The sequence below is a fragment of the Cottoperca gobio genome, chromosome 1, assembly GCF_900634415.1.
Source record: "Cottoperca gobio chromosome 1, fCotGob3.1, whole genome shotgun sequence".
Taxonomy (NCBI): Eukaryota; Metazoa; Chordata; class Actinopteri; order Perciformes; family Bovichtidae; genus Cottoperca; species Cottoperca gobio.
Genome location: NC_041355.1, coordinates 18,758,351 through 18,785,886, shown reverse-complemented (window position 1 = coordinate 18,785,886; position 27,536 = coordinate 18,758,351). Strand labels below are relative to the sequence as shown.

The 27,536-nt window shown below is 41.8% G+C and overlaps 1 protein-coding gene across 1 annotated transcript in view; it reads right to left on the bottom strand.

The window, feature by feature from the left end:
* The window catches only part of xylt1 (xylosyltransferase I), an 81,256-nt gene extending 71,687 nt beyond the window's left edge, over window positions 1-9,569 (bottom strand). Inside the window, exon 1 of the mRNA XM_029437040.1 lies at window positions 9,262-9,569. Within this exon, the coding sequence (XP_029292900.1) occupies window positions 9,262-9,540 (279 nt within the window). The 5' untranslated portion in view covers window positions 9,541-9,569. The remainder of the gene's footprint in view (window positions 1-9,261) is intronic.
* Window positions 9,570-27,536: the final 17,967 nt, after the last annotated feature.

Here is a 27,536-nt window from a genome sequence, read left to right as displayed (position 1 = left end):
ATTATAGAAAACATATCCTCCCTAAAATACAAGTCTCCACACAATGTGTGTATCAAAACATAATCAATAAAACGTTGCACTTTAACAACCGATTGCCCCTCTGCTGTCTATAAATAAAGAGGGGTGATGTTGTAATTTAGCTGCAGTAAATTTCATGTTTCATGCTCAAGAGGAGTCAGTCAATTGTTGATACGTTCAAATTCAGAGTTGTCAGGCATAAAAAGAAATTAAACCGAACAGTTTGTAAACTTAATATCTTAAAGAGATGCTACAGCATCTTAGGATCACACTTCCATAAAGGTGTGGGACTTATGAGAGACAGATTTGATAAAGAAACCTGTGTAGCAGAGGTCAACATCCTGACTTTTAGTCCCTAGTATGTGTTGAAGATCCAAAAAGGATGGATCCTAGATTTCCTATAATGCAACTGGCGTCTTTAGTTAGACCCTCCCTGGTTGGTTAACAGCCATGTCATTCAAACTCCACCATGGATGTATAAAGAGAACTGGATACAGTGTTTGAGGAGGGGCCTTGTTATTTCTATCAAAGTTGATCAGTGGCGCATGAAGCCAAAATGGCTCGACTGCAGAGTATAAAATTACCCGGATCTTCGGCAATGCTTTCGCACTAGCGTTTGTGTTAACCCCGCCTCCCGGCTGTTCGGCCGTCAATATAAGTCTATGCTTAAAAGTCTTCACATGAAGGACCCGGAAGATGTAATTCCACAGTTTGACCACTAGTTCACATTGGCATCTAAACTCGACGCTCTTCCTGGGGGCTTGAACTCCACACACATACAGAAATCTCTCATGTGAAATGACTAAAGCTGTGGTAACTTTGTCAGATTACTGTGTTTTGTAGGAAGCTGTTGCTCATAACAAGAAACTGATTGAGAAAATAAGTTGTCAGGCCTTTAAGTTTTCGTAGTTCAAATCCAGTTTTAGATTAGGCTCTGACACACGCTGTGTGCATGGGCTTAAAAATAAAAAGCCGATCATGCTGTGCTCTTAGTCTTAGTTTTCCCAAGCTGTTTTGTTTTTTTGTATTGAAATTCTATTCTACTTCACATCCCATCTGAAACCCCAGTGGCTAACAACAACTAAAACCACATTCACAGACTGAATCTTAAAATCTGTATCAAGACAAAACAAGAGATAGATCAAAGTTTAAATCTACAATAATCCGAATAAAATTCAAACCACTGCAATGAAGTTACAAAAGTCTCCTCTGCTCTTGATAATGATCAGGAGTTCAATGTGCTGATCTTGATTTATAATATAGAGTAGATCTATATAAAGGGATAACCCTCCGACTACTAAACAGCAAGGCAGTTGATCCATCGGCCTAATAACCCCTCCATATGGTGGTCTAGTCCAAACCTGTGTACATGTGTGTGTGTGTGTGTGTGTGTGTGTGTGTGTGTGTGTGTGTGTGTGTGGAGGCCTTTTAGCTTTGCGCTAAATATCAACATGGATACCCAACTTGAGATAAAACTAATTCTGCTCCCACCAGTCTCTCTCTCTCTCTCTCTCTCTCTCTCTCTCTCTCTCTCTCTCTCTCTCTCTCTCTCTCTCTCTCTCTCTCTCTCTCTCTCTCTCTCTCTCTCTCTCTCTCTCTCTCTCTCAGGGCTGTCTGCTAAGCCTCTTACCTATGGGATTATTGGCAACGCTAGGTATTATATAGCTTCATTCATCTGGATGATGCGTTATTAATGTGTTGGGGAATGAAACCATCTGTAACGCCGGCAAGGATGATGGGAGGATGAGAGGAAGATTGGCGGGGGGGGGGGGGGGGCAGGCTGTCTCACAGAGGAGAGACGGCTGGGCTGGAGTTGTGGTGATGAGGTTCTGTGTGTGTGTAGATGTGTGTATAGATGTGGTGGGGGGGTAGTTGACACGGTGCAACTCTAATTGGTGGTAATGGGGAGGTTTGTTTGAATAGAGTTGACAGGAGAGCGATGAACGGTGCTTATGATCTTTGATTTTGCAATTTTACAGATGATGCATACAAAGGCATCACGCTGAGCACAAAGCACAAACAGACATGCATACACAGTCAAACTGAGGAGAAAGGATACTAAATTGTGTGTCTGTTAAGCCCCGCTCAGACATGCACATTACTCTGTAAATGTAGTGTCAAAAGAAGACCCAGAGTTGATTTCCTCGCTTCCTTGCCCCTTTCAGACATGGCATCTGTCCTGATATCTGTAATGGGATTTGGTCTTTCAAACGAACATGTGAGATGACGCTGTCCACCACCATCATCAAAACTAAGGCTGTCCTCTACTAAAGAAACTCTTAGTTGACTAACACTAATATATACAAGTGTGTCGACTAATCGATTAGTTGATTCAGAGTTCCTCCACAAAGAATCATGCAAAAACACCACTTTAAATATTTGTCATCAATCTGTAGTTTTCTCTTACGGAAAAGCTCCATGTTGACTCTGTTCCCCTCCTGATAGGATCATTGCAAATAAAACTAGTAGTAAAAGTTTGTTTCGATTAATCTTTTAGTCAATAAGACGTCAGAGAAATTGAGAAAGGCATGTCAGAATTTCCCAAAGTGATATCCTCAAATTGATTGTTTTGTTCACCTAACAGCGTAAAACCCAGAATATTTCATTTACAATTATATAAAGCAGAGAAGAGTCCTCACATGAGACAAGCTGGAACCAATTGTAACTGATTAATTTTCTGTTGATCAAATATAGTGGCAACCCACTGCATGATGAGTTGGCATAAAGTGACAATAATCATTCACACATTCTTACTTTGTGATTTGAATGATCCCCATCCATGCAGTCCTGTGCAACGGAACTCAAAATAATCACATTCACATTTATCGTCATTCAAATGAAATGATTGGGGGCGAACAATCCATTGCCTCCGTAGCAACGAGTATCAAAAACTGTCAAGTTCTGAAAGACGACACTGACTGCTCAGTCAGAGCTCATGTCTTCTGATTCTTTGAAGGTATATTATGTAACATTTCCACATTAAAATGTCTAAAACAGCTGGACCTGGAGAAACACGTAATCTTAAGGTCTGTTTCATGTGTCAGCGTTGTGGTTTTCATACAATTGGCTTTTAATGGTACGCGTCTTAGATCTTTGTCGTTTTTAACTATATGTTTAAACCGGATTAAGGATTTTATTTATCGGACGTCTGAATCTTAAGTTATCAGAGAAACAAGCTGATAAACGAACAGCATCGGAGAAACCCTGATGTTTAACATGAAACTGCTTATTTCAGTGTGAGAAGCTGCTACTTCACGTTTTGCTTGATATTGTGCGTTTAATCCGAGATGAGAAGTTCTTGCACTGAAATGTTGAACAACACCGGCCCCATTCTTCATGACTTTCCAAACTATTTTTATGCAGAAAACCACATATTGTGCTGATGGTAAACCTTCATCACAGTTTGCTATTAACTTGATGATGCAGTTATCCATTTGCCCTATTAAATATATAATAGGATAATGGAACTTGCTCTGCTCTCATTTCCTAAGCAGGAGTCAACGTACTTTGCAGGACTGCGTGAGTCATGCCATTGTGCTTTCTGCTCCCGAGTGTATTTGTAGTACTTCTAACATCCTGACACTTGTTGAATAGTTAAATGTCTATTCCCCCCTTTACACACAGTCAGCAGAGAGAGAGAGAGACGGAGGAGGACAGAAAGGGAGAGAGAGGCTGTAAAGGGATTACATGGCTACCACACTGAAGAGGCCTGCAGTACTTTCAGCACCTGCGCTCGAAGGAGTGCTTCACAGGGATGTGTCCGTAGATGTTGTGATGTTCGAGCTGCTATGGATACACAAACTTTCAGTCTGCACTTAGTCTGGAGTTTTGGGATTGTATACTGACGTTGATCTTTTTGCATATGCGAAGGATCAGCTCAGTGAAATAACTTGACAGGGTTCTAACGGTATACTGCATTATGATAATAATGAAATGTCTTTTCGTTGCAGGTTTTTGAAGGATGGTGTCATGTTTACAAATTACACTTCAACATCAAAGTGTCTTGGGTTTTTCGATGGGTTTCTTTCAAGTTTGAGGTGCACACTTCCTCCCTCAGATCTGAATATGTTCCCCACCTCTCTCTGAGACGAACGGCGACTTGAAAAAGAAGCTCTCCTGTTTGCGATATCACAACGACAGATGGACGGACTGATGGGCAGGCTGTAATTGACTTTTTCCCCCATTACAGGCTTTACAGAATAACACTTTATTAATTTAACGATTGGAACGTTTGAATTTTTAAATCACACAGTGCATCTTCTAGGTGTCTCTGGACTGTAATTATGTATTCAAAGTGTTCAAAGGTCTGTTCATAGCAGAAATGTCTCACACTCCAAGACAATTTACTTTTGGGGAGTGCCCATTTACCTGCCATTTACCACTGCCTAAGTGGCTTTGCTATGATAAAAAAAACCCCAGCACAGACAGTGACTGGCACATGACATTGAATTGGAACAAGCTACACGGTCAGGAACGCAATGCGAGAATTTGGAAGTTGTAGGAAAAGGTGAGAAAGGCGGTTTTATTACAAAGTATATGAAAAGGTTTGAGTGGCTGGAACCAGCCAACAGCATATTTACTACCCTTCTGTAATCTGCAGTACATATTAGGACCGTCACTGTCCAAAAATATAGTTTGAATGAAAGAGAAAAAACACTTAAGCAGTTATAATTCATTTGAACGCAACACACAATCAATAATTTGCCTAATTGTTAACTAATTTAGAAATTAAGTTAATTCACTTGAGTGACATTAAGCTAACGTTAACATCAATCAACACATAACATTCCATCCATTTTTCTACATTGTTTTTCACCGTTTGAGGATTGACTGGCTCTCTTTTAATAACGCCATCTTGTTGCGTGCTCTTCTTCTGCAATGCTTTAACGCTTTTCAGAGTGGATAACTGGCGCCACTACTTATCTCGATGAACCAACTCCAAATAACCACATAACGGTAGTAGATGGAAACAAGCATTTATTCACATTTCCATTTGCCGATTTTCTCAAATTTTGGTCAATTTGCAATACATTTGGATGGATACCTGACTAGTGACTGTGCTTTTTCTGAAAGCTCCCTCACTGGAGTACAAAACACGACCTGTTGTGCACATTTTGGAAAAGGAAAAGGAAGTTGTATGTGAGTGTAACTATAAATGTGTATGTGGGTGCGTTTGTGTGGAGCTGCCTGCCTGCATCCACGTATCTACATGATTTTGGGTGTTTGTGTGAGTCAGCACTGTGATCATGGACACAGTGGGATGAATCACATTGTGGTTGTGGTGGTGGTTTAAGAATATACTGGAAGCAACAATAGATTTCAGCAAAGCTTCTAAATGCAAAACATATGTACAGTGCATTGTTACTTGTACTTTAAGCAATAATCCCAGCATGACTGAAGCGTTTCCAAAGTTATTTCATTTTCAATCCCTTTAATGTTAATTCTGACGGACTTTGCCAAACATCTAAGAGCTCATTTATTCTCATTAAATCCTGAAAAACAGCTTCAAAGACGTTGATTGCGGTTAGTATAAGTTGCCACCACTATATGAGAATAAGTGTTTTATAAAGTTACAAGAACATTAATATCAGGTTATTTACGCTCACATATGGGAAACTCCACAAAGCTGATTTCTTCCACTTTTTGCTTCAGTAAATTGAGATGTTCTCTCTCTGACAGTGTACAACATACTCTGTCAGTTTTAAACTATTAAAGCAAAATATCTGCTAGCACTCTTTGTGAAAAGACAATTGATCCAGAGGAAAAACATAACTGTGGTGAACGTCTTTATAATAAAATATAATGTAAATAAAATACGTATTGTGCGGTTGAGCTTTCATCCATGTAGAAACAACTGAGGTTAATGTGCATTTTCATATGGAAAGTCATCTTTGCTGTAGGAAACCATTAGGAAAACTCAGAGCAATGGAAAACGTGTACATCAGAGCTAATGTTACATGTAATGCCATGACTAACAGGGAAACTCTTTACAACATGTGTGAGCTGGACACCCACTGGGCACACGGGGATCATGACAGTATATGACTACCAGCAGCAGATGGAAAGAAACCGCTCACGACCAGATGTGAAGCTTGGAGCCAGACGCCTTTCAAAGCTTTACTTAGTCTCCTGCTGGAAGAAGGTTGGTTCAATTCTGGCACATTAACAATTTAACACCCCGTCACAAGGACCGCCTTAATAAGCACCTATTAATAATAATTGTGATGCTATCCTCTGCATATACTGATGTCAGGCAAAACAAGACAGACTAATTATTAAGTGTCGACATTTCTGATGAGAAATCTGCAACAGGTAGCCACAGCCAAGACTTAAATGGACAGTTTACTCCAAAATCAAAATTACATATTTGTCCTGTTACCTGCAGTGCTATTTATCAGTCTAGATTGTTTTGGTGTGAGATGCAGAGTGTACAGAAGTCTGCCTTCTCTACAATATAATGGAACTTGATGGCACTCGGCTTGTGGTGCTCAAAGTGACACAAAAACACATTTTTAAAACGCAACAGAAATGTCTCTTTACAGAAATCCTGACCCAGTTACTCAAGATAATCTATAGACCTTGTTGTGAGCAGTTTCATGCAGGAACTATTTTCTTTCTACCAAACTACACCTGCCAACGGTATCACCGCGCAGAAGGAAGCGTGCATCTACTCATGGATGAGAGGCTCGTGCTCACTCGTTAGTGGGTGTAGTTCGGTAGAAAGAAAATAGTTCCTACATGAAACTGCTCACAACAAGGTCTCTGGATTATCTTGAGTAACTGGGTCAGGATTTCTGAAAAGAGACATTGCTGTTGAGTTTTAAAAATGTATTTCTTTGAACATCACAAGCCGAGTGCCACCTTGTTCCATTATATTGTAGAGAAGGCAGACATCTCTACAGCCGATACCTCCAACACTCACACCAAAACAATCTACATTGATACATTCAACAACAGGTGAGAAGAAAAATGTGTATTTTTTATTTTGGGGTGAACTGTCCCTTTAGCAATAGCAGCTAAAATAATGTCATTCATGCGATTATATCCAGATACATAAGGCAGCGGATGTGAACAACAAGCTGTGGCATCTGTTGGACTGCAGAAGAAAACATCTTTGCTCTCTCACAGCTTTTCCCTCAAGAGACTCAGCGGGACACCACTAATGACAACTATAGGCCCGGATTGCTGGGATGACACATCCAAAGCAATGCATAATGTTGTTCGTCCAACACAAGTTATTACATAGAAATTCTGCTATTGTCATACTGTAGCTTCTGGCTCATTCTATTCTGGATCAAAGTGCTGCCCTCCCCTTTCTCAGGCTTGGTGCCTCATATAGCATCAGTTGGCGCTTATGCGTCACCCTTAGGCTGGACAACACTGCCTTGCTATGCCACACACACACACGCGCGCGCACACACACACAAGGGGAGAAAGAATGAAAAATGCAGTGATTAACCAGTTGAGGGGAATGCATGTGGCCCAGGGCAACCAGTTGAATGTTAAAAGTCCCGAAGCTGCAGAACTGCAGAGAGCTGGTTGACAATCTGACAGGCAGACAGCGTGGCTGGTGGACTGACTGGCATACAGGCTGTGTAAAGTGCCTTGAGGTGATGGGGGATGAAAGCTCATCTTTTTAAAAAGGTCATGGGTGCAGATCCACTGCGTATTTTAATTAACAACAAAACACATTCGGACAAACCGGTGTTGACACAGCGTTGAAAACGTTCTGACAGTAACTGATCCCCGACTCCTGTTATGTCACCACATTACTAATTCATGTGCCATCCATACAGCAATATTGCAGTAATTCCATACAGCAAATAATAACACCCTAAAGTGTTATAATGTAAACTCACTAATGAGTCCCTGCTGAACTATTACAGTGATATCACAGTGATTTATCTTGAGAGGATTCTCCAACTGACTCAAATACAAGCCGTCCTTAGCGTGACTTTGTGCTGTGGAGAGCCGGCAGGTGGGACAAATAGTCCTACCAGATGAAGCGAGTGATTCACTGTAAAAACCTGCGGAGGAGACAGATGATATAGTGCACAGCGCCGAGTGACTGACTGAGCAACAGAGGCCACAGTGTATCATGCTACATCCAAGCCGGCTGTGCTTGTTTGCATGGTGGCTGAGGAGTGGGCTAGAGTTGAATGGTTGGCATCTTTGTGAAGAAGGGAACGCGCTGCACGCTTGCCAGGAACAACTTGCGTTCAATGTCTGTAGGGCAGCAGCCTAAGTGCTTGAGAGACCACGCGAGCAAGAAGCTCAATTTTGGAGAATTTAATTGCAGGGATCAGGTTGTGAAAATTAATCACATGCTGCGGCGAATGCACTGTACAAAATGCAGAACCTGCTGCGCGTGTGTAGCCTGCAGGGCATGCGGAGCAGTCAGTATACACAAAATACACATTTGGATTTTTTTGCGGGGAGCCCATATATAAATGTTCAATGAGCAAAGTGTGGCATTATAGCTCCTTTACTTCTACAGGCTATCTTTAACTCAATTTATTCATTAAATGCGATTCTTTATGTTTACTTTGGCTCCACAATCACATCTATCTTGACCTTTGTGTCTCAGGCTGCCACTGGCAATCAAACTGCTTGTGTTTTCACAGACAACAGATGACTCTTATCTTTGTACACTCATCAAAAACAAATCTGCAAATTGGGTTATGTTTCAATTTGGACTCGCTCAGACAGTGCTGCTGAGCCATGCAGCTACTGTATTTGACATAAAATACCAAATAGACCGTGACAGGTATGGACCACAACCCCAGCCAGTGACTCTGTTATTCAGGCATCCTCTCAGCTACTATCTTAAGGAAGGGTTTGCCCTGTTGTGCTATCATTCTGCCCTGGCGTGAACTGTGTCCAGTTCAGATTTCATACCCAGCTTCTTTGGCATTTTAAACAGGAGTCTGGGCTTCAAACTGCGCAATGTGGCTCCTGTCTTCAGCAAGCGTTCAAACTGAGGATGCTCGGGAGTAAACAGGGTTCGCTTGCATCTGTCTTGCCTCAGACATCCAATCATTTCCCTACGAGGCAGCGTCCGTTCAAGTGACAACAGTCAAACATTCATTCATTTTGAGGCCCGGCCGTGTGCTTGTCTCCCAAAAGCGCAAACTGGAGATGTTTTGACCTGCCTGCCAACCCCTCCGGGCTCCATCCCCGGCGAGACATTGTCTTTTTTAGCGGGGATATGATATGAATACGTCGGTAGCGCATCTGTCTTACCGGCTGCTGTATGTGGCGAGACGTCCCCTTCCCAGGCGGGGGAAGATGCTGCCGCTGCTGGACCCCGTGCTGGAAATAGTCGCTGCCAGCGGCTTTGTTGCCTGCGACCCGGTCCCTCTTCCCCCGCACGTTGGAGCCTCCGTTTTCCCGGTCTTCGCCGGAGTCGAGGCTGCTGAAGTTCCACACTATCAGCGTCTGCACCAGCAGCACCGTGAGGGCTGCTATCAGGGCGGACCGCGACCGCCGGGCCAACCTGCGAGCACACAAGCCGCCAACCATCTTCGCACAGAGGCTGCACGGAGCTGGAGGAGCGTCTGTGGCTGTGCGCAGCGCGACGGGAGGAAGGAGTGGAAGTAGAGGGAGGAGGCGGAGGAGGTGGTGGTGGGGGAGGAGGAGGCAGAGGGGCTGAGTTTTTTTTACAGTGGCGGATGCGAGGAGGAGCGTCGAGAAGGAGAGGCACAGGGCCACCGTGTGGTGAAACTGGGTGAGAGGATGTTTTCGATGCTCCAGGCTACTCTGTCTCTTCTCGGTGTCTGAGGAATTACACTCTGAATTTCCATCTTTCCAAGAGAGGAACAGTTCTGACAGTGGCGGGCCGTGCATTTCACACCTAGGCCTTCAGTGATGTCCTACACAGTCCTACCTGAATTATTCCACCTCTTAACACCATCATTATGACGCCATGGCTATAGAAACTATACATTGAGACAGACACGCAGTATAACCGGGCGTTGCATCACCTTAACATAGTCAAGTACAACAGAGTTATATTAATATTTCCGAATGTTTCTCTCCCTCCTCGACCCCCAGCATTTTCAGACCTACCGGAAAAAGTTCCCGCCTTCTCCAGCTTAACACAGAGTCACGGAACACTGTTCGATCTGTCCCGGCTAAAAACAGAACTGACTGTAATGTATGCCATGACTGATTTTGAAGGGAAAAGTCCCACTGATCTCCTTGATTTCCTTAAGCAGAAAAATCTGAGTGAGAGCATGAAGCAGCTTTACACATTGGCATGTGTGGCAGTGACTATCCCTGTGTCCACTGCTTCTGCCGAGCGGTCATTCTCGGCCTTAAAGCGAATTAAAACTTATGGCAGAAGTGCTGCTGGACAGACTCGGCTTTCAGCATTAGCCTCCATGTCTATAGAAAAGGACTTATTGGTGGAACTGAAACGCACAGATAAACTGTACAACAGAGTCATTGAAGTCTTCTTGAGGAAAGAAAGGAGGATGGATTTTGTGTTCAAATAATCAGTTGTTTTGGTGAGTAACAAGCATTTTGTTTTTTGACAAATATATAAAATGTTTAATGCTTCTGCAAGAGATGTAGAGATGTGCGTGGCGCACTGGCTCAGCTGTGCAGTAAAAGTACTCAAGGAGACTTGAATTGTTTTGGTTTAACCTTTATCAAAGTGGACATTCAAGGCTAGGAATACACTTTCACCACTGTCGCAAAGATATCCTCATGAACAAATGCAAATTATTTGTTTGTTTTCTTTTCTTTTCAGTGAATAGTTTGTGTGTCTTTATTCTTTATCGTCACGTTTCTTAAATGAAACTGCTTTAGGTGCGACAATGCACTGTTTAGTGAACACACTTGTTAAAGCTCACATACTTTTAGTGGACTTAATAAAACTTTGTAGACTAATCCCTTAAAAGCGCCTTTTATTTTTAAGTTTTGACAGTATCCTAGCGATCTTAAAGCTGGTAGTTTAACACTCTTAATTGTAAATGCAGATTTATTGATTATAAATGCTTCGGAAATATTAATATAACTCTGTTGTATTTGACTATGTTAAGGTGATGCAACGCCCGGTTATACTGCGTTTCTGTCTAAATGTATAGTTTCTATAGCCATGGCCATAATGATGGTATTAAGAGGTGCAATAATTCAGGTAGGACTGTGTAGGACATCACTGAAGGCCTAGGTGTGAAATGCACGGCCCGCCACTGCATCATACTCCTCATGATGTTCCAATATGTGGTCAAACAGCTCCTTTAGGGCAACTCTCTTCTCAAAGACTGCATTGACCAATCTCGATGTATATTGCCACCGCGTTGGTGCAACATTAGGAAGACGACGCTTGCAAATGTCATCCAGCAGTTGTGTGCGCTTAGGGGATCTGGAGAAAAATGCTGCAAGGCCATTGAGGTTGGGAAAAAAGACCTTGCATTCTTTAAGCTTTGAGGCCCCTTGAGAGAGTACTAAATTCAGTCGATGTGCATATCAGTGAATGAATAAGGCCATAGGTGCCCTCTCCTTAACTTTAGCCTGCACCCCATTTAGTCCAGATGCCATGAGCATCATGGCCATCAAAACACTGTGCCACAACTTTATCCAGACTACATTCATATTCCTCCATGAAACGGAAAATAAGAGCGGCAATGTCATCAGCTCGCTTGCCGCTTGTAACATCTTCAAATGGGACAAACCGCTCCTTGACACCGGTGTCCGTCACATAACGCAGGACAAGCGCCAACTGTGTTACATTACCCACGTCTGTCATCTCGTCCACCATAACAGCGACAAAGGGTGCTTTTATTATCTCCATTTTGATCTCTTCTCCCATCACTTCAGCAATAGCATAAATCAGGTCGTTTTGTATTTTGCCTTACGTCCCAGTAAACACTTTGTTTGTGGACAGGTGGTAATGCAAATCTGTGTTGTTTTCAGCAAGAAAAGAAAGAAGTTCCACGTAGTTTCCTCTGTTTGTGGACTCGGCGCTTTCATCGTGTCCCCTAAATGAAAGTTCCTGTTTACCCAAAAACAGGACACAATCAATCAGTCTTTTCAATATTTCCCTATTTTTGTTCACCCTTTCGTTGTGGAGCTCCAATTCCCTGCGCACTTGATCGTTGAGCTGTAAGTGCCCAGCTGTGCTTTGGTGTCTCGTTGCTGCCTTGGTTAGACAACTCAAGTTTGCAAACCCTGTGTGGCTCCAAACACCAAATAGATCCGTTTTAAATAGCAGGAATTCCCAGCAGTACAATTTGCAGTGCCTCTCAGATGCTGTGAGCCAGGGGTACCGCTCGTAGTTCGTGATTTGAAAGTGGTGGACAAACCCGTTTCCCGCCTGTGATAGACTCGCTAGCGTCGGGGTTGGCCGTTCTCTTCTAACGATATCTAGCTTTTCTTGAAAAGGTTGTCTCAAAAATGGCGTTGTAATGATATCTGCGACGAAATCGATATCTTCTCCTTCAGCAATTGTGGGTTGAAAAAACACAAACTAGCTAACTAAGTTCAGTTTGCTAGCTCTGCGTAGCTCTGCCTCTCAATAGTGCGTATCCAATCAAAAGACGTGGACTTGCTGACGTTATCGTACGCCTGCTAGCTGGCCCCGGTGTCGCCAACTCGAAATCTGATTGGTTAACGCCACAGTTTTGTCTCCGTTCACTTTAAGCGACAGGCGCCCGCACTGTTGATTCTGAAGGCCTAAGGGCAGATTTCGTGGACCCTGGCAACACATCATGGCTGAAATATGATTGGATAAAAGCTCTAATATAAAGGCCAGCCCTCCAAATCTCGATCTGAGGCTGGAAGCAGCTCAACCAAGAGGAAAGCTGTGAAATGAAGAGAATAGACTATGGGGAATAATTTAATACATATTTGTGGAAAAAATATATAAAAATTAAATTTATATTCTGATGATGTTCAGGCCAGCAGAGAAGGCCTTGCTGGTCCTGACGGCCCACCACTGGATTCTGATAATGACTAAATACCTGCAAATGTTGAAATTTGCAATGCTTAATAATACCATTATTCCAAGGCAGCAGAAGCTTATTATTGGGCCTCCAGGGAGGGTCTTGACAGACACGCTCATCTCCCTCAACAGGGGCGTAGCCAGGAATTATGGGTCCCCTGATGTGATGTTGCCTTGGGCACCTTTTAACTAATTCAAACAATCCAATTGATTTTTTTTGTAGGGCTTCTCTAACATTTAAAATATCATATTCATTTTACACCCCACTGGCTGGATCCCAACTGGAATTCAAAAGCAAAAACCTTTTCTTCCCTGCCTTCCAGAATGTAAATTACAACTGTGTGGTGGAGCTGGTATGAATAAGAGATTAGCCCCCTGGTTGGGTGTGTCTGGTTATTTGTTCGTTCTCTTTTGCTGGTAAGTGTTAGGCGGGGCTCTTCAATCCCAGTGCTTTAAGCCACTTTAAAAGCTGCTTGTTCAGCCCATTGGGAAAGAACTCTCTTTGTACAATGGCGTATACGGGCATTGTAGAATAAATACAATTACGGAGCTGGTGGATCTCAGTTTCTATATTTTCAACGAATACATTTAGTAGAATGAAAATCACAAATTTACCAGAAAAATACTTTGCAAGGTTGGATCAACACCAGCAACAACAGCACAGACGCCGCTCGCCGTGTATAATGCCTGCAGTGGATGACCTAATCAAATGATGGACTTTGAAGAGACACTGTCGTGAATTGAACCTATAAGAAAACAACAAACTGATTTGGATGAGGCGATAGCTTTTGTGCAACAGGAAGTACAACCTTGCAAAGTGAAGCGGTGTGGTTCCAACTAATATTTTCTCCACTTTAATCTCAGAGAATTTCAGCTTTCTTTTTCGCAAATTTATGACATGATTATGATTATGACAATCATAGAAAATATTAAAGATTAGTGATTTTTCTCTTAAATGTACAATTTTAATCTTGAAAATTCATACTTTGTTGAATTATAGCCACAGTTATGAAAATAAAGTCATTATATCTTCATAAAATAGGCTTCATCATGGCACATTTCATGTGTAATAAAGAAATACAACTACAACGGCGATTATTTGGCTCCTTCGCAACAGTGTTATTGCACCTCGATACTCCAGCGGACCACATCAATCATTTAAACATAATTTCTCTGCCATTTCTCTTATCGTGATTAAAAAGATGCTACTCAAACTGGTGGTCTCCTTGGATAGCTCACATAAAATAATTTATGTAGCATAGAGAAGGACACCTGGTAAATGAAGCGCCACACCACAAGTAACGATAGTAGAAAGTTTCTCTGGCAGAGAAAATCATTTTGTTTTTGTTTTGTTTGTACATTAGGAGGATGATGTTCATGTTGCCAATCTTGGGCCAGTTATAAAATGAATAGGAAATACTAAACTTAAATAAATTCTTTGCAGAAAAAGGATCAAGGACTGAAGTGACGTCTATTAAAGATGCTCTCTCCCTCGATCACTGAATCAGCCAATCACAGGCCTCCTCAGGCTGTCAGGGCTGCATCACACCACTCATCATGGTTTAGTGCACGCCTTTGAAAACACTCATCACACATTATACCGTGTCATATTTCCTTCAATATATTGAATATACAAAAGGATAGCAAGATTTATACTCAATGTTGAGATATTTCCACATGATAATTATGATGTTAGATTTGCTTTTTGGATTATATAAATAAAATGTAAATAAAAGTGCTAAACGTTTGTGGAGGTCCTGCCAAAGCTTGCATGGTGTGCAAGAATAAAACCCCCAAAAGGTATTGTTGCTTTTTCAAAACCAACAAACGTTGTCATAATCACGTTAATTATGATAAAGTTGCACTTCAGAGCTCAAGACCACCAAGTGTGTGTCAGTGTGGGACAGACACCTGACTTTCATCAACTTCATGCCATCATAGATTTACAAAATGTTTTTTTTTGTCTGTGGCGGACTCCCAACTATTATACATTTGGTGCTCTTTTAAATAATTTATATTCTTAGCTCTTAGACACTTAATTTCAATACAATTAAAATGATGACATTTCAATCCATAATATTACTTTGATCAACTGTTTATACATATTGAGCCTGGAAATAAGACTCGCTGAGAGGAGGCTGCAGCCTGACTTACAACAGCACTGGGGTATGACTCCAACTACATGAGCTCTCCACATGAAGTTACTCGCTCCACTTCAGGACAGTGGGGGCTTTAAGTCCACTTTATATTGTGTCTTAAATTCCCCTGTGGCTGCCACGCATGGTTTTTGGCCACATTTCAAAATGATCTCTTAAAGCCCCTGAAAACATAGTTTCTTAACCAGATTTGTCTTATGATTGATGGTTCTCCACATTAAAACAAAATAACCTCCCAGTAACAACAGTTTTGGTTTCAGTTAAGAGATTTCTTTTCGACCTCGCCCAGCTCACTCGTTTGAATCTGGCCAGGCTCCATTAGAAAAAGGTGACGTCACATACTTCTGTGCACCAATCAGACTTTAGCAATATTTGATTCAAAATAGGATGACAGTTGTGAGGTGGTATTGTTTTTTTTTGTTTCATTCACATATCAAATCACACCTGCCACACAGCAGATGAAGCTCTGATGAAGATCACTTTCATGAGTTTTAAATATTAAACTTAATAAATAATATTAAGGATGTTATCTATCCAAATAGTTGCTGACTTAGACAATTGGACAATGTCTGAGACTAGGAAGTGTCTGCGAGCTTCCTTCGGCTATTCTGTCCAATTTGACTGTGTGACAATGTTTGGTGCGCTTGACAAAATGCAGTGTGAATAATAACCAAATGAAAAATGAAACAATGTTGCAACTTCACCCCCCAATCACACCGAGTCTTGCCAAGTATAGGTGTAACACTTCACTTCACCTTACATGTTGTCATTTGATCCATTGTTTATATAAAACTATTAGTGCTGCATTAAAGGCTGGACACACTACACCATCAGGAAACTATATCCCTCACTACCCTGAGTGACAACTGTGACACTGTGATATCGATCTAAAGGCTTTGAGCCCGCTAATGTTAAAGCTCCACCAACCGTAACATTGGTTCGCCTAATCACTCAAAACAGACATCTGTGTGATGTTAAGGTTACAGTTTCATCTGCCTCATATTCAAACAAGAACTGAAGCTTTTAATGAAGGCTGCTGTACTGTGAGGGGAATGTTTTCCTTTTATCAAGATCTGACACACAAGGGATGGTTACATCAGACTCTGTGTGTTGGTAAATGAAAGAAGAGACTGCCTACACCAAGCATTTATCATGTTTACTCTGTGCTGTTGAATAAGTTATTGAGCTTTAGGATACTAAAGTCTGCAGATGGGATAAATGACTATTAGCCAACAACTAAAAATACATTTAAAGAGGTTTGAATTGACAGCAGAAGAAAAACTTTGAATTGATGTACTCGCTATTGCGTTTGTATGTCTGTTTCATTATCTAAAGGTGGACCATGGCTAACTCAGCTCTCCGCAAAATGCAGACACAGGATATACATGGTATTGTTTAGCACTAAAGAAAGATAATACAGCAAACACTTAAGAAACTCACTGTTACTTAGGGAGGCTATTCATGGTAACAACCATCTTGGTCTTTCTTTGTTTCTGAGCAACAAGCCATTGAGCCAATAAATGAGATTGTAGTCCTGACACAGATATAGCTTTCTGACACATTGATAGCTGGTTATATGTTGAATGACGGCCGATATAAGGTAATTGGGGGATGAAAACAAGGAAATTGCTGGATGCAACACCAGACAAAATGTAGCATATACGAAGCCTTGGGAAGTAAATTAGTGGCTGCTGAAACACAGAACAAGAAGCTATTATTTTGAGCAGCGCATTGTGGTTTTCATCTCCAGGATTGTCTCGACTGACACGCAGACAAAGCATAGTATGCAAAGCCCAAAACAACAGCTCTATAGGAGACAAAGGCAGATATTTCTCTCAGAGTGCGCTGACCTTGTGGTTCTCAAATCGAAGAGGCAATTAGACATTCCTGCCATTTCCAGAATTACATCTGGGCTTTTTACAATAGCAGTTCGTTTTCAGTTTAACTGTGTGTTAAGCTTATCCCTGTGCCCTTCTCCAGTATCAAAGAGTTGGAATAAGAAGCAATCGAGCATGTCTATCCAAACTTTAGGCAGAATAAGAAGGAGCAATTTGTTCATGTCACCCGTTTCCATCACATCACAGGAATATAATGCTGCTGGATTGAAGCACTTGTCAAAAAGAAGAGTTGCTAAAGCAGTCTGTCATCCATGTCCAAGTGTTTTATCTGTATTCTCATCACACAGCTTTCTTAAAGTGTTTAGCATTTGAATTGCAGCACAAATTATTAACTTGGTGGTATTTCTGCAGGCAAACAGAGCCAACGCTGGGGAGATAAGGCGGCATAGACCCCAGACAGATAAATGTTGAATTTCAAAATGTCTCAATATGCTCACAGACACTCCAAAGATATATTTGAGCATCTTATAAATGTTAATTCTCACTTCATCAGGGAGAGTGAGGGACCGGAGAAGGGAGGAGAGAGGGAGAGCGCCTGCAAACGAAAGAGATGTAAAGTTGCTAATTATGGCCGCGATGAGAGAGGGGGGGGGGGGGGGATGCATGCATTGGCGTAAATGAGAACAAAATGAAAGGAGAGCAAGACAAAACTACATGTAATTGGAAAGAAGGGGTGGGAGAATAGAAAACCTAATCAAAGTGTGGCAAGCACGCCTATAGGTCTACTACATTAGTAAAGAGCAGAAGGGAGAGAGATGAGGGCAGAGTCAGGTGAAGACAGAGAGCAAAACAACTAAACATTTATGAACTCAATGTAAAGAGATTAAAGACAGCAAAAAGGGACTGCTCCTCTGGCAGCAGAGCATGTCTCCATCTCTTATTAGCTCCAGCTCTGTTGCTTAGGGGACCGACTGTCGCCACGACAATGGTTACCATTCCCAGTGGCAACAAACGCTGATTTTAATTAGAGCCGACCTCTTTGTCACTCAGAGATACGGACACCCACACATGGACTGACCAGAGTAGCTCGCTGGCACATATCATGCAAGCGTGCACCCCGTCCTCACAAACACCTCGGCTGAGTGTTCGGAGCTACAAATAACAGCGAGACGGAGAGGTAGACAGCGAGACAGCTGGTGGAGTGGGTCTGGGACAGGAGAGAGGAACCCGGGTGGGCGCAGCACAACATGACTGTCGAAGCCTGAGGCGTCCCGCTGTAGGACACTCTCATGCATTTGGTGTTTTATGTAATCAGGCAGCGTGCTGACTGGAGTGCAGTAGAACACAGCGAAACACAGCAGCAGACAGGTGTCCTTGACAGCGATGCCTCAGGGGACCAGAGGGAGTCTTTTTTCTCCCACTGTGATACGACAAGCGACCAAAGCAGACGTGGTTCGTACACGGCTGCACAGGAAGAGAGATTTTTTACATTAAAAAGTTAATGCAGTGTTTCAGCTGATACAATATAAGACGGCCAAGGGTAGCCTACAACTCTACTGTACTGCCTGTGTCAAAGATTGAAAATGTCAATTTTGGTTTTCTTTGGTTCCTCCAACAAAGAACAATTGTCGAAACGGTTTGCACGAGTTGCTAATAAATGAGAAATGAGAAGCCTTCTCTTGCTATTTTTACTTCACTGAGAAATCAAAGACCTGCTTTTTTTAAAATGACGATAAATCTGATGTGTGCCCGTCTAGAAGGGAAAGCAACAATAGCAACATTCCCTGAGGGGGGCGGTGCTTGGCTAATGTTCAGTAAAACTAGGATCATGTCTACCTGCGATCTCTTGCGAGGCTCACCGCTTGACGACCTATCCTAACCTTAACCATCCAAGGTCAATGTCTAACCTTGAGCATCTCGCTAGAGTTTTGCAAATTGAGGGTTACCATCTAGACACGACCTTAGACTAGGGCTTTTTACAAATTCATTCACGACTCCCTTCTCACTATCTGAGGAGTTCTCTGAAGAGGACTACAGAGTGAGCTCACTGTCAAAATTAAGAAACACTTTCAGACACTACTCTTTTCTCTGCACCGCTAATTACGTCATTGCTGTCGCACAATGCATTTTTGTGATAAATACAATTTAATAAATACAAAGTACTTTGTGGCCGTCTGTGTTGCCCACATTTTTCCTCAAGCGCAAAGCATTATGCCGCATTTAATTCCTGGTTAGTGGCCGTCGGTTGTACACTACTTTTCACAATGCAATTTGAGATAAAGATTCTCCCTATACATTCAGGCAGCACTACCAAATGGCTAACTTACAATATACAGTAACATGGACACAAATACTTATGACTATTTATCATTCCTGAGCACCCTCAACCACGGTCACAATGGTCACTGCAAAGTTGTTCAAATGTCAAGGGTGTTGAACCAAAATATTCACCCAGTACGTGACACATCCTTGCTGTGACAGTGCCATTAGCACCCTGGTGACAGCTCCATGTTGTGATCGGCTCATTTGGTAGCTGAGTCTGGTGATTTGAAGTCAGTTACCTTATCCCATATGGCACGTGTGCACATGTGCGTGAATATGAGTGTATTTCCTGAGGCAATGGATGTATTCTGGGATACTAAGCTTTTCTCACATCCGACAGCTTATCCTGGAGGAACACAGCACTTCTTATCAGGTACAAAGCTGAAATCACCACCAGGGAAAACAGACCATCCAGTACAATGGGAAGCCGCAGCTTCAAAAGGGCAAACGGAAAAATGAAGCCTGCCGAAAAAACATTTCTACAAGACATGCAGTTACACCATGTGTTTCGTTAAGTGGAAGACCATATATTTGCATATCAGAGTGGTCATTTGCTGTGTTGTTTGGGATAGTTTCCATATTTGTAGGATTACAGGGTTTTATGCACCGTTGCAAAAGTCATCTAATTACTATAGCAACCATTGTGGTCCTCAAGACAACTGTGGCGTTAGAAGAAGGTCTGCACGCTACTGCTGCAGATCCATAACAGGCTTTTGTTCCTAAGCAACACAAACAGCACATGTTGTGTACGGTGACAAACACTCACTTTTTTTGAGTGAATTTTCTTGTTGACTTACTTGGCTGAGAAGATTTATATGTGGCATGCTATAGTTAAAGAACAGCACAGGCTCATTTGAGTGTTCCCCTTTTGTTGCAATCAACCCACCAGTGTATTTTCTATATTCAGAATCTCCACTGTTAATCCGGCCTCCTTGAAGTCATAGATTCCTGTGTTTCCAGAAGAAATTCTGTATTGAGGGTTGTTTCACCTGGAGTTTAATATTTCTGGAAACTGGGGACACATGACTAATGTCTCAGGTGCATTTAAAGCATAATTACAGATCTTTAGTTGCTTCTGAAGAGTATCACCTGTATGGTGTTAAGAAATAATTCACATTGGGGGCAGTGTACACAGCGTACAGAATCAATTTTGTTTCCTTTATCCTCCACCTGTGAGGATGTGAGATGTGTTATTTAGTCTTTTTTCGCTATTTGAGTTTTTGATTCTCTTTTAGAGAGCTTCCAGTGGCGGTGAAAAGGCAAAATAAAACTTCATGCAGAGGCAGAGCACACATATGCACAGAAAATCCAGTCCCTGCAGAAAGAAGGTAATTTTGAAATGATTTCCATTGAAAATATAATGGCTTCATTTAGCAGAAAAGTACTACAGGTGTTATTTAAGATGACAAATTACTCAAGGATGCATCATTTGAGAGATGGAATAAGGAAATCAGGACTGCGGCCTTCAAGAGTAAAAGGGCGTCTCTATTTCCTGTCCTATTCACATAATTTAATTTGTCGTGGAAGAACATAATCATGTGTAATCTTTGCTCATTTAAAATGTTTTAATAAGGCTCCACTGCAAATACATCAGTGGGTTTAGTCTTGTCGTGCGTTAAGGGTGATAGAAAGCAAGTAAAATTACACTGGTATTATGCTTTGGAAATGCTGACTGACAGGAAATTAACTTCTTCTTTCTAAAACAATATTGCTATACCCATTATAGAGTAGCCTATAGGTATAACAAATACGCTTACATTTGTTTTTAATACTAGCAGTCAGTAGAAGGAGATTCATATTTTTCCGCAGCACATATCTAAATGTTAAACACAACGTAATGATCTGAACAGTGATTGAAGCCATTCACCGTTTTTTCTGATGATTGATTAGTTCTTTCTCCTTGAGGATTTCTTCCTTCCCTTGTGGAACAGCAAGCAGATAACAGAGCTGCCTTTAGTGTTGACAGCAGCAACTCAGAAAGACAGAAGGTTTCAGTGAAATTAAGTGGTCTCCCAACATGCCAACCATCAAACACGGTTCTTTGCTGTCCTCTTCTCTGTCCTCTTCTCTGTCCTCTTCTCTGTCCTCTTCTCTGTCCTCTTCTCTGTCCTCTTCTCTGTCCTAAGGCTAAAGTTCAGTTGTCATGTTCTTTTATTTGGAGTTAGAGCTTATATCTTGAATCAATCCAGTAAACTTCTTATTTATATCAATGCATTTATTAAAGTGATATGACAGCATAGAAGATGTACTCAGCTGAGGACGATCTTGTTTCACTGCACCACAGACCACATTTTAGCAGGTCCTCTCTCTCTAGTTACACATTGTTCAAATCTTCCTCCGCTGGGGCGTAGTCCTCTCCCATTGGTTGGCATGGGGCCAGGTCCGGTTGGCACCTTGTTGGCGCATAAGCGTGTCCACGCCTCTTAGCGCTGATGTCTTCCTTGGGATTCTTCAGTCGCCCTCTAGAGGAGGGGCGTACCTCTAGCATGTTTACACTAACATTTATTTACCTGAGCAGTGAATACATTCAGTACATAATACTTATTTTCAGTAGCAAACTAATACATATAGTAGTTAACTATTACAAATTGTAGTAAACAAATACATATTAATACATTCATGAGTTAATTATATCACACAGTCTACAGCAGGGGTGGGGAACCTCCGGCCTCCGGGCCGTATATGGCCCGCGAGACCATGTATTCGGCCCTCGAGGTAATTCATAAACACACTCAAAAAAATCCACTAGAAAAAACTAAAGAATCTAGACAGCAATATTTTAACGGAACGTGTCATCACGTGGTCATGTCATGTCAAAAAACTTCAATTTTAAACGAGACTGTCATTGACATCAGTGAACGCAGCATGGCGAGTGTAAACAAGAGAAAGGTGGATGCAGAATGTCGCACTTTCCAGGAGAAATGGACGAACGATTATTTCTCTGTGGAAGTAAAAGGCCAGTGTGGCTAGTTTGTGCGGACGTACTTGCGGTGATGAAAAATAATCTCGAGCATCATTACTGCACGAAACATGCCGAACTGCACGAGCTGAAAGGACGAGTGCGTTTGGATAAAGTTAACGCTCTTCGGCGGAGTTTGGCCCAACAAGCAGCTCTCTGCAGAGCGTAACATACAAACATGGACAGATAGAGAGGTAGACCACCACACCAAGAACAGACTCTTCCACCACTGCCATTTACAATACTCACTTTATCTTCTATCAACCACTTGGTACTTATATTATTTTTTATTCTATTTAATTATTGTGTACTGCCTTTTTACTTCATATGTTCTTTTGCTGTGACGAGATACATTTCCCCGTTGTGGGACTCATAAAGGATTGTTTTCTGATAAAACAGAAAGATACATGGATAAAAAAAGTTGCTTTTTTGCACAGCATAAAAGAAAGGTGAAATGAATGGGTGTCTTAAAGAAATGTGCAGAGGTTATGAGTTCAATAATTAGTATGGCCCTCGAAGAATGTTGTAAAAAATAAAATGGCCCTTGATAGGAAAAAGGTTCCCCACCCCTAATCTACAGCCACACAAGCAGCTCTGTGAGGCTGCATTTAGGCACTTTTTGGCACTTTGAGCTAAATGCTAACATCAGCATGCTAACATGCGCATAATGACAATGCAAACATGCTGATTTTAGTTTAGCCGGTCACCATCTTAGTTTAGCATGTTAGCATGCTGACATTTTGCTTATTAGGACTAAAAGTACAGCAGAGGCTGAATGTTAATAGTTTTTCAGGTATTTGGTCATAATATTCTAAATATTCTTATTAATATTAGTCTTGTATTTTAACACACTTAATTATAGATCGTGCTGGCGTCAGCGGTACAGTCAGGAGTTCATCCTCTGGGGATCATGAATGTCTGTATAAAATTTAATCCATTCAATAGAACTATTCTAGTCTGAACCAAAATGGTAGAGCAATCGCGACTGCCCTGCCACTAATTTTGCTATAAACATTTTGGTTGCAGATGTTTTGGAAAACCTATGAAAATCTGGGATACACGGTAAATGATGCGAATGGCATTTAAACATCGAGCAGCTTTGGTCCGTCAGCCCTCATGTTGTAATTTGTCATGGTCTCTGGTTGTCACCATGATGGAATAACGTCACAGAAAGAGGGCACCTCTAAATCCAACCTTCGCCTCTCTGAGCCAGTGTGTAATAATAATAATAATAATAATAATAATAATAATAATAATAATAATAATAATAATAATAATAATAATAATAATAATAATAATAATAATAATCAATTGTATTTATAAAGCGCCTTTCAAAGCTAAAAGCAATCTCAAGGCGCTAAAATGCAGGACAACAACAAAAACAACAACAACAGACATAATCTTTTAAGGAAAAGCTTTTGTGAAGAGAAAGGTTTTTAGTTCCTTCTTGAAGGAGTCGGTGGCCTGTGGAGCCCTCAGGTGTTCTGGGAGGGAATTCCACAGGTGAGGAGCGGCTGAGCAGAAGGCCCGATCGCCCATGGTGCGGAGCTTGGTCCTGGGGGGTTGGAGCAAAGTTTTTTTAGAGGAGCGAAGGTTGCGTGTGGAGGTTTGTTGAGGGAGGAGTTCCTTGAGGTAGGGAGGAGCATTTCCATGTATGCACTGATGGGTGAGTAGGGAGATTTTGTATTCGATCCTGAATGTGACAGGAAGCCAGTGGAGCGAGTGGAGAATGGGTGTGATGTGATGATATTTTCGCACCCTCATCAGGATCCTAGAGGCGCTGTTCTGGATATATTGGAGCTTTTGAAGGCTCCCGCTTGGAATCCCGATGAGGAGAGCGTTGCAGTAGTCCAACCTTGTGTGTGTAGGGATATCATGCCATGGAACCTGTCAATAGCATTAACCTTTAGGGTATAAGAACAGCTCTCTGTAGCTTTACACATATTAATATTGATATTCTATGACCTTACAGCTATTCTGTCTTCCAGAGCCATTCAGTGAACCTCCTCTCATGGGAACGCACCATTTTACAGCGCAAATGTACCCCTGTGCACCTTCATTAAAGCATTTAATAATGTATCCTTCCGAGATCCAGCCCCTCCTGTTTTTTGCTGACTAGACATAATGTAAAGCACAGTTAAATAGGTTTGAATGGGTGTCCATGTCTGTCAGACAGAAAATGACTTTTTGCACATTGATGTCTGCTCCTCTCCTCTGAGCATGAGTTATTCATATGACATGGGAGCCAGTGGGAAAATGGACTGTGTGTGACCGCTATGCAAATAGGAAGATATTGTATTTCATATGACCTGGCCTCTTCAGCGCACAGTATTTCTATAACAATTGAAATCATCACCACATACAGAGTGGATACTAAAACTTAAATAAGGTTTTGGTATTTTTCCTATCACAGTCTTATGCTTGTGAAAGTCATCTTGTACACAGACAATATATCGCTAAGGCAGTGATATCTTGGGACGTGCGACAAAGTACCATCTACATAATATACATAAGTATTTGTGTCATTTCAAGCTCAGTTTTTTGTACAATATAGTGTGTGAATCTTTATGCTAAACTAAGCTAACTGGCTAATGCTGGTAGCCTCACATTTATCGTAGAGGGCTTTGTCAATCTTCTTATTTAACGCTCAACAAGAACGCAAATATGCATTTTCTTAACAACAGTAGATATATAATATAATCAATGCATAATGGACAAAAAAGCAGCAAATAAACCAAAATATATTATAAATGAATACAACAATAACATAAACTATAACATACAAAATTGCCTCTTAGCCGCTCTTAAACCTTGCTGACATCAAGCCTGAGTTACCAACTCGGCCAAGTGGACAATTGTCCTTGGTCCCCGGACCCCAAAACGCCCCTACAGCCCCAGGGTCACTGTATGTCAATTGGTTTTGGTAATTTAATCAATTGGCAATTTGTCAGAGAGTTTACATCACTAGTACAATCTCAACTAAGGCATTATTAGCTAAATGTGTGGCTGTATCTTGTAGAGGGCCTTTGAGTCAAAATCAAGTTTTAACAGCTTCATTATGTCACTTTATGTTGGCCTACTGGCTTAAATATGGCTTTATTAAATCCAATTACCAAAACCTAATGTAAATTAAGTTTTATTCCAGCATAGGAGCAGATTGCCCAAAGGCTTTCATGCGGGGGTGTCACAAGGGACTGCATAACAGAATAGGTCAACATTTGCTTTCTTGCAGAGAGTAAAAAAGTGCGATCAATACCACTCTCAGCTAGCCGGGCTCTATTTTAAGATGACACAAAAACAATCATTAGATAAACTGACGCTTCTGGTTAAAGTTAACATGGCGGGAGGGTACGCCCAGTTCAAATAGTTACTTTGTACATCAAAGCCTTTTATTCCATTTTGACTTTTCAAAGGTTCAACTTTTATTCCCCAAACGACACCACACAACCCTGATTTAAACCCTGATTTTCTTCACATTCACTCAGCTCCCGGCTGATTCTCTTCATCCGTCTTCAAGGTTAAGAGTTTGTCTAACCATCGCCTGGTCTGCAGCAGCAGCAGCTCTGTCTTCCTTTTCTCCCATCTCTCTCCATCTCGGGGGGCTCCACTTTCAGGCCCCAGGGCCCTTTGCTCTTGGGGGCTGGCGCAACAGAAGTAGCTTGTCTGCATCTTCAAACTCAGTGAACATTTCTTTCCTTCGCCGCTCCCCAGTCCTCTGTGACCAAGCAACCTTGTTAGATTGGTAAAAATAGAAACACCCAGCAATGATTTGAGAGAAGCAAGAGACTGTGTTTATAAAAATAATAAAAAGGCAGACAGAGGGAGAGAGAGGGAGAGGAGGCAGGTAATGAGAGAGAGAGAGCCTGAGAAATATATGTGCCAGATACAGAAAGCCCTCAGAGCGGCCCAACTTTCAGCTGCGTAGGTGAGAGAGATTATATGCCCCTGCTGGTTAGGCTGATTAGCAATGACCTCTGCGATAGAGGCTGCGACATCGCAAGTGGCAGCCTCTACCTCACTTACAGTACATAGCAGATTTCTGATTTGAATATTATAGACCGGCTTTTTCTTTATGCTACTTCTTGTATCTTTATGTAAGGAAACGACGTATACAAAACTGCAGTCCTTCCAGTGTAAAGGTTGCGTTTATGGGTGATTATATGAAATCAAACTATAAATGAAATATACAACAGATGGCCTGAAAGACAAATCAGACCTCTTGATATCTATAAGAACAACCTTGGGGACGACATGCTTTTGAACACGGGAGAGAAATATCACATCCATTTTTTAAAGTTTCATCAACTTCAGATGGAACTAAGGTCAAACTTTAATGCCATGTCTGATATCTTTGGCAGAGGCGGCACTGCGGAGAAAGCCCTGCTGAATTCAGCATTAAAACACTTATAGTTTCCACCCAGCTTGTCCTTAATCAATAAGATGCCAGTGTTAGTGCTTGCTCTCAAATGAATTGGGAATTCATATTATTTTGTTCCTCCTCCTCCTCTTCCTCCTCCTCACGACTCACCGCTCTTGTTGTGCTCCCGCTGTTGGAGCTGGTGGTTAACTTTTCCACCCGATAATGGAACAGAGTGGACTGCTTATCGATTTGTTTGTCTAGATACAAGTCAGCGTTCGCTCCCGGCTGAGCGGCGCTGTTACATTTCTCTGCATTGTGTGGTGGCCTGCGGCGTCGATGCTTCAAATTAGGGAGTGACAAGAGGGGGTGGAAAATAGGCCACATGTCAACTAATGACAAACATTGTACATTTTTCGCCAATTTGTTTTCTTTGTGCGCTTGATGAGGTCAGTGATGAATCTAATCTATGAAGTGCCCCCTCGCACTGACGACGACCAATAAGTCTTTGGCAGGGAGCGCTGCGTGCATAAGGTTGGTCTTCCTCAGTGAGCATTGTGATGAATGAGAGCTATTATGGTTGATGCATGTGATTTCTGCACCATGTGGACTGCTAATATTGGTCTGACATTCATATGTGTTTTTTTCCCCCCTGCAGCCCTATGTGCCCTGCTTGCTCTGGGTTACCTGAAAAAGAAGAAGTTTGGTTCATTTGATATCCAGGTGGCTCGGCTCCAGCAACAGGGCAAAGATCTATTATGCGATAATTGTAGTTGCCTTTTAGCCACAGGAGTGCAGGTGTATGTGCTCAGAGGATGGCATATGGAGGAGTGTGTGTGCGTGTTTGTGTGTATAAGGGTCGGGGTTGTGGGAGGCTTTCATCCCAGCAGTGCTTTAAGGCCAATATAGCAAATGGCGCGGACTGACCAGCTGCTTGACG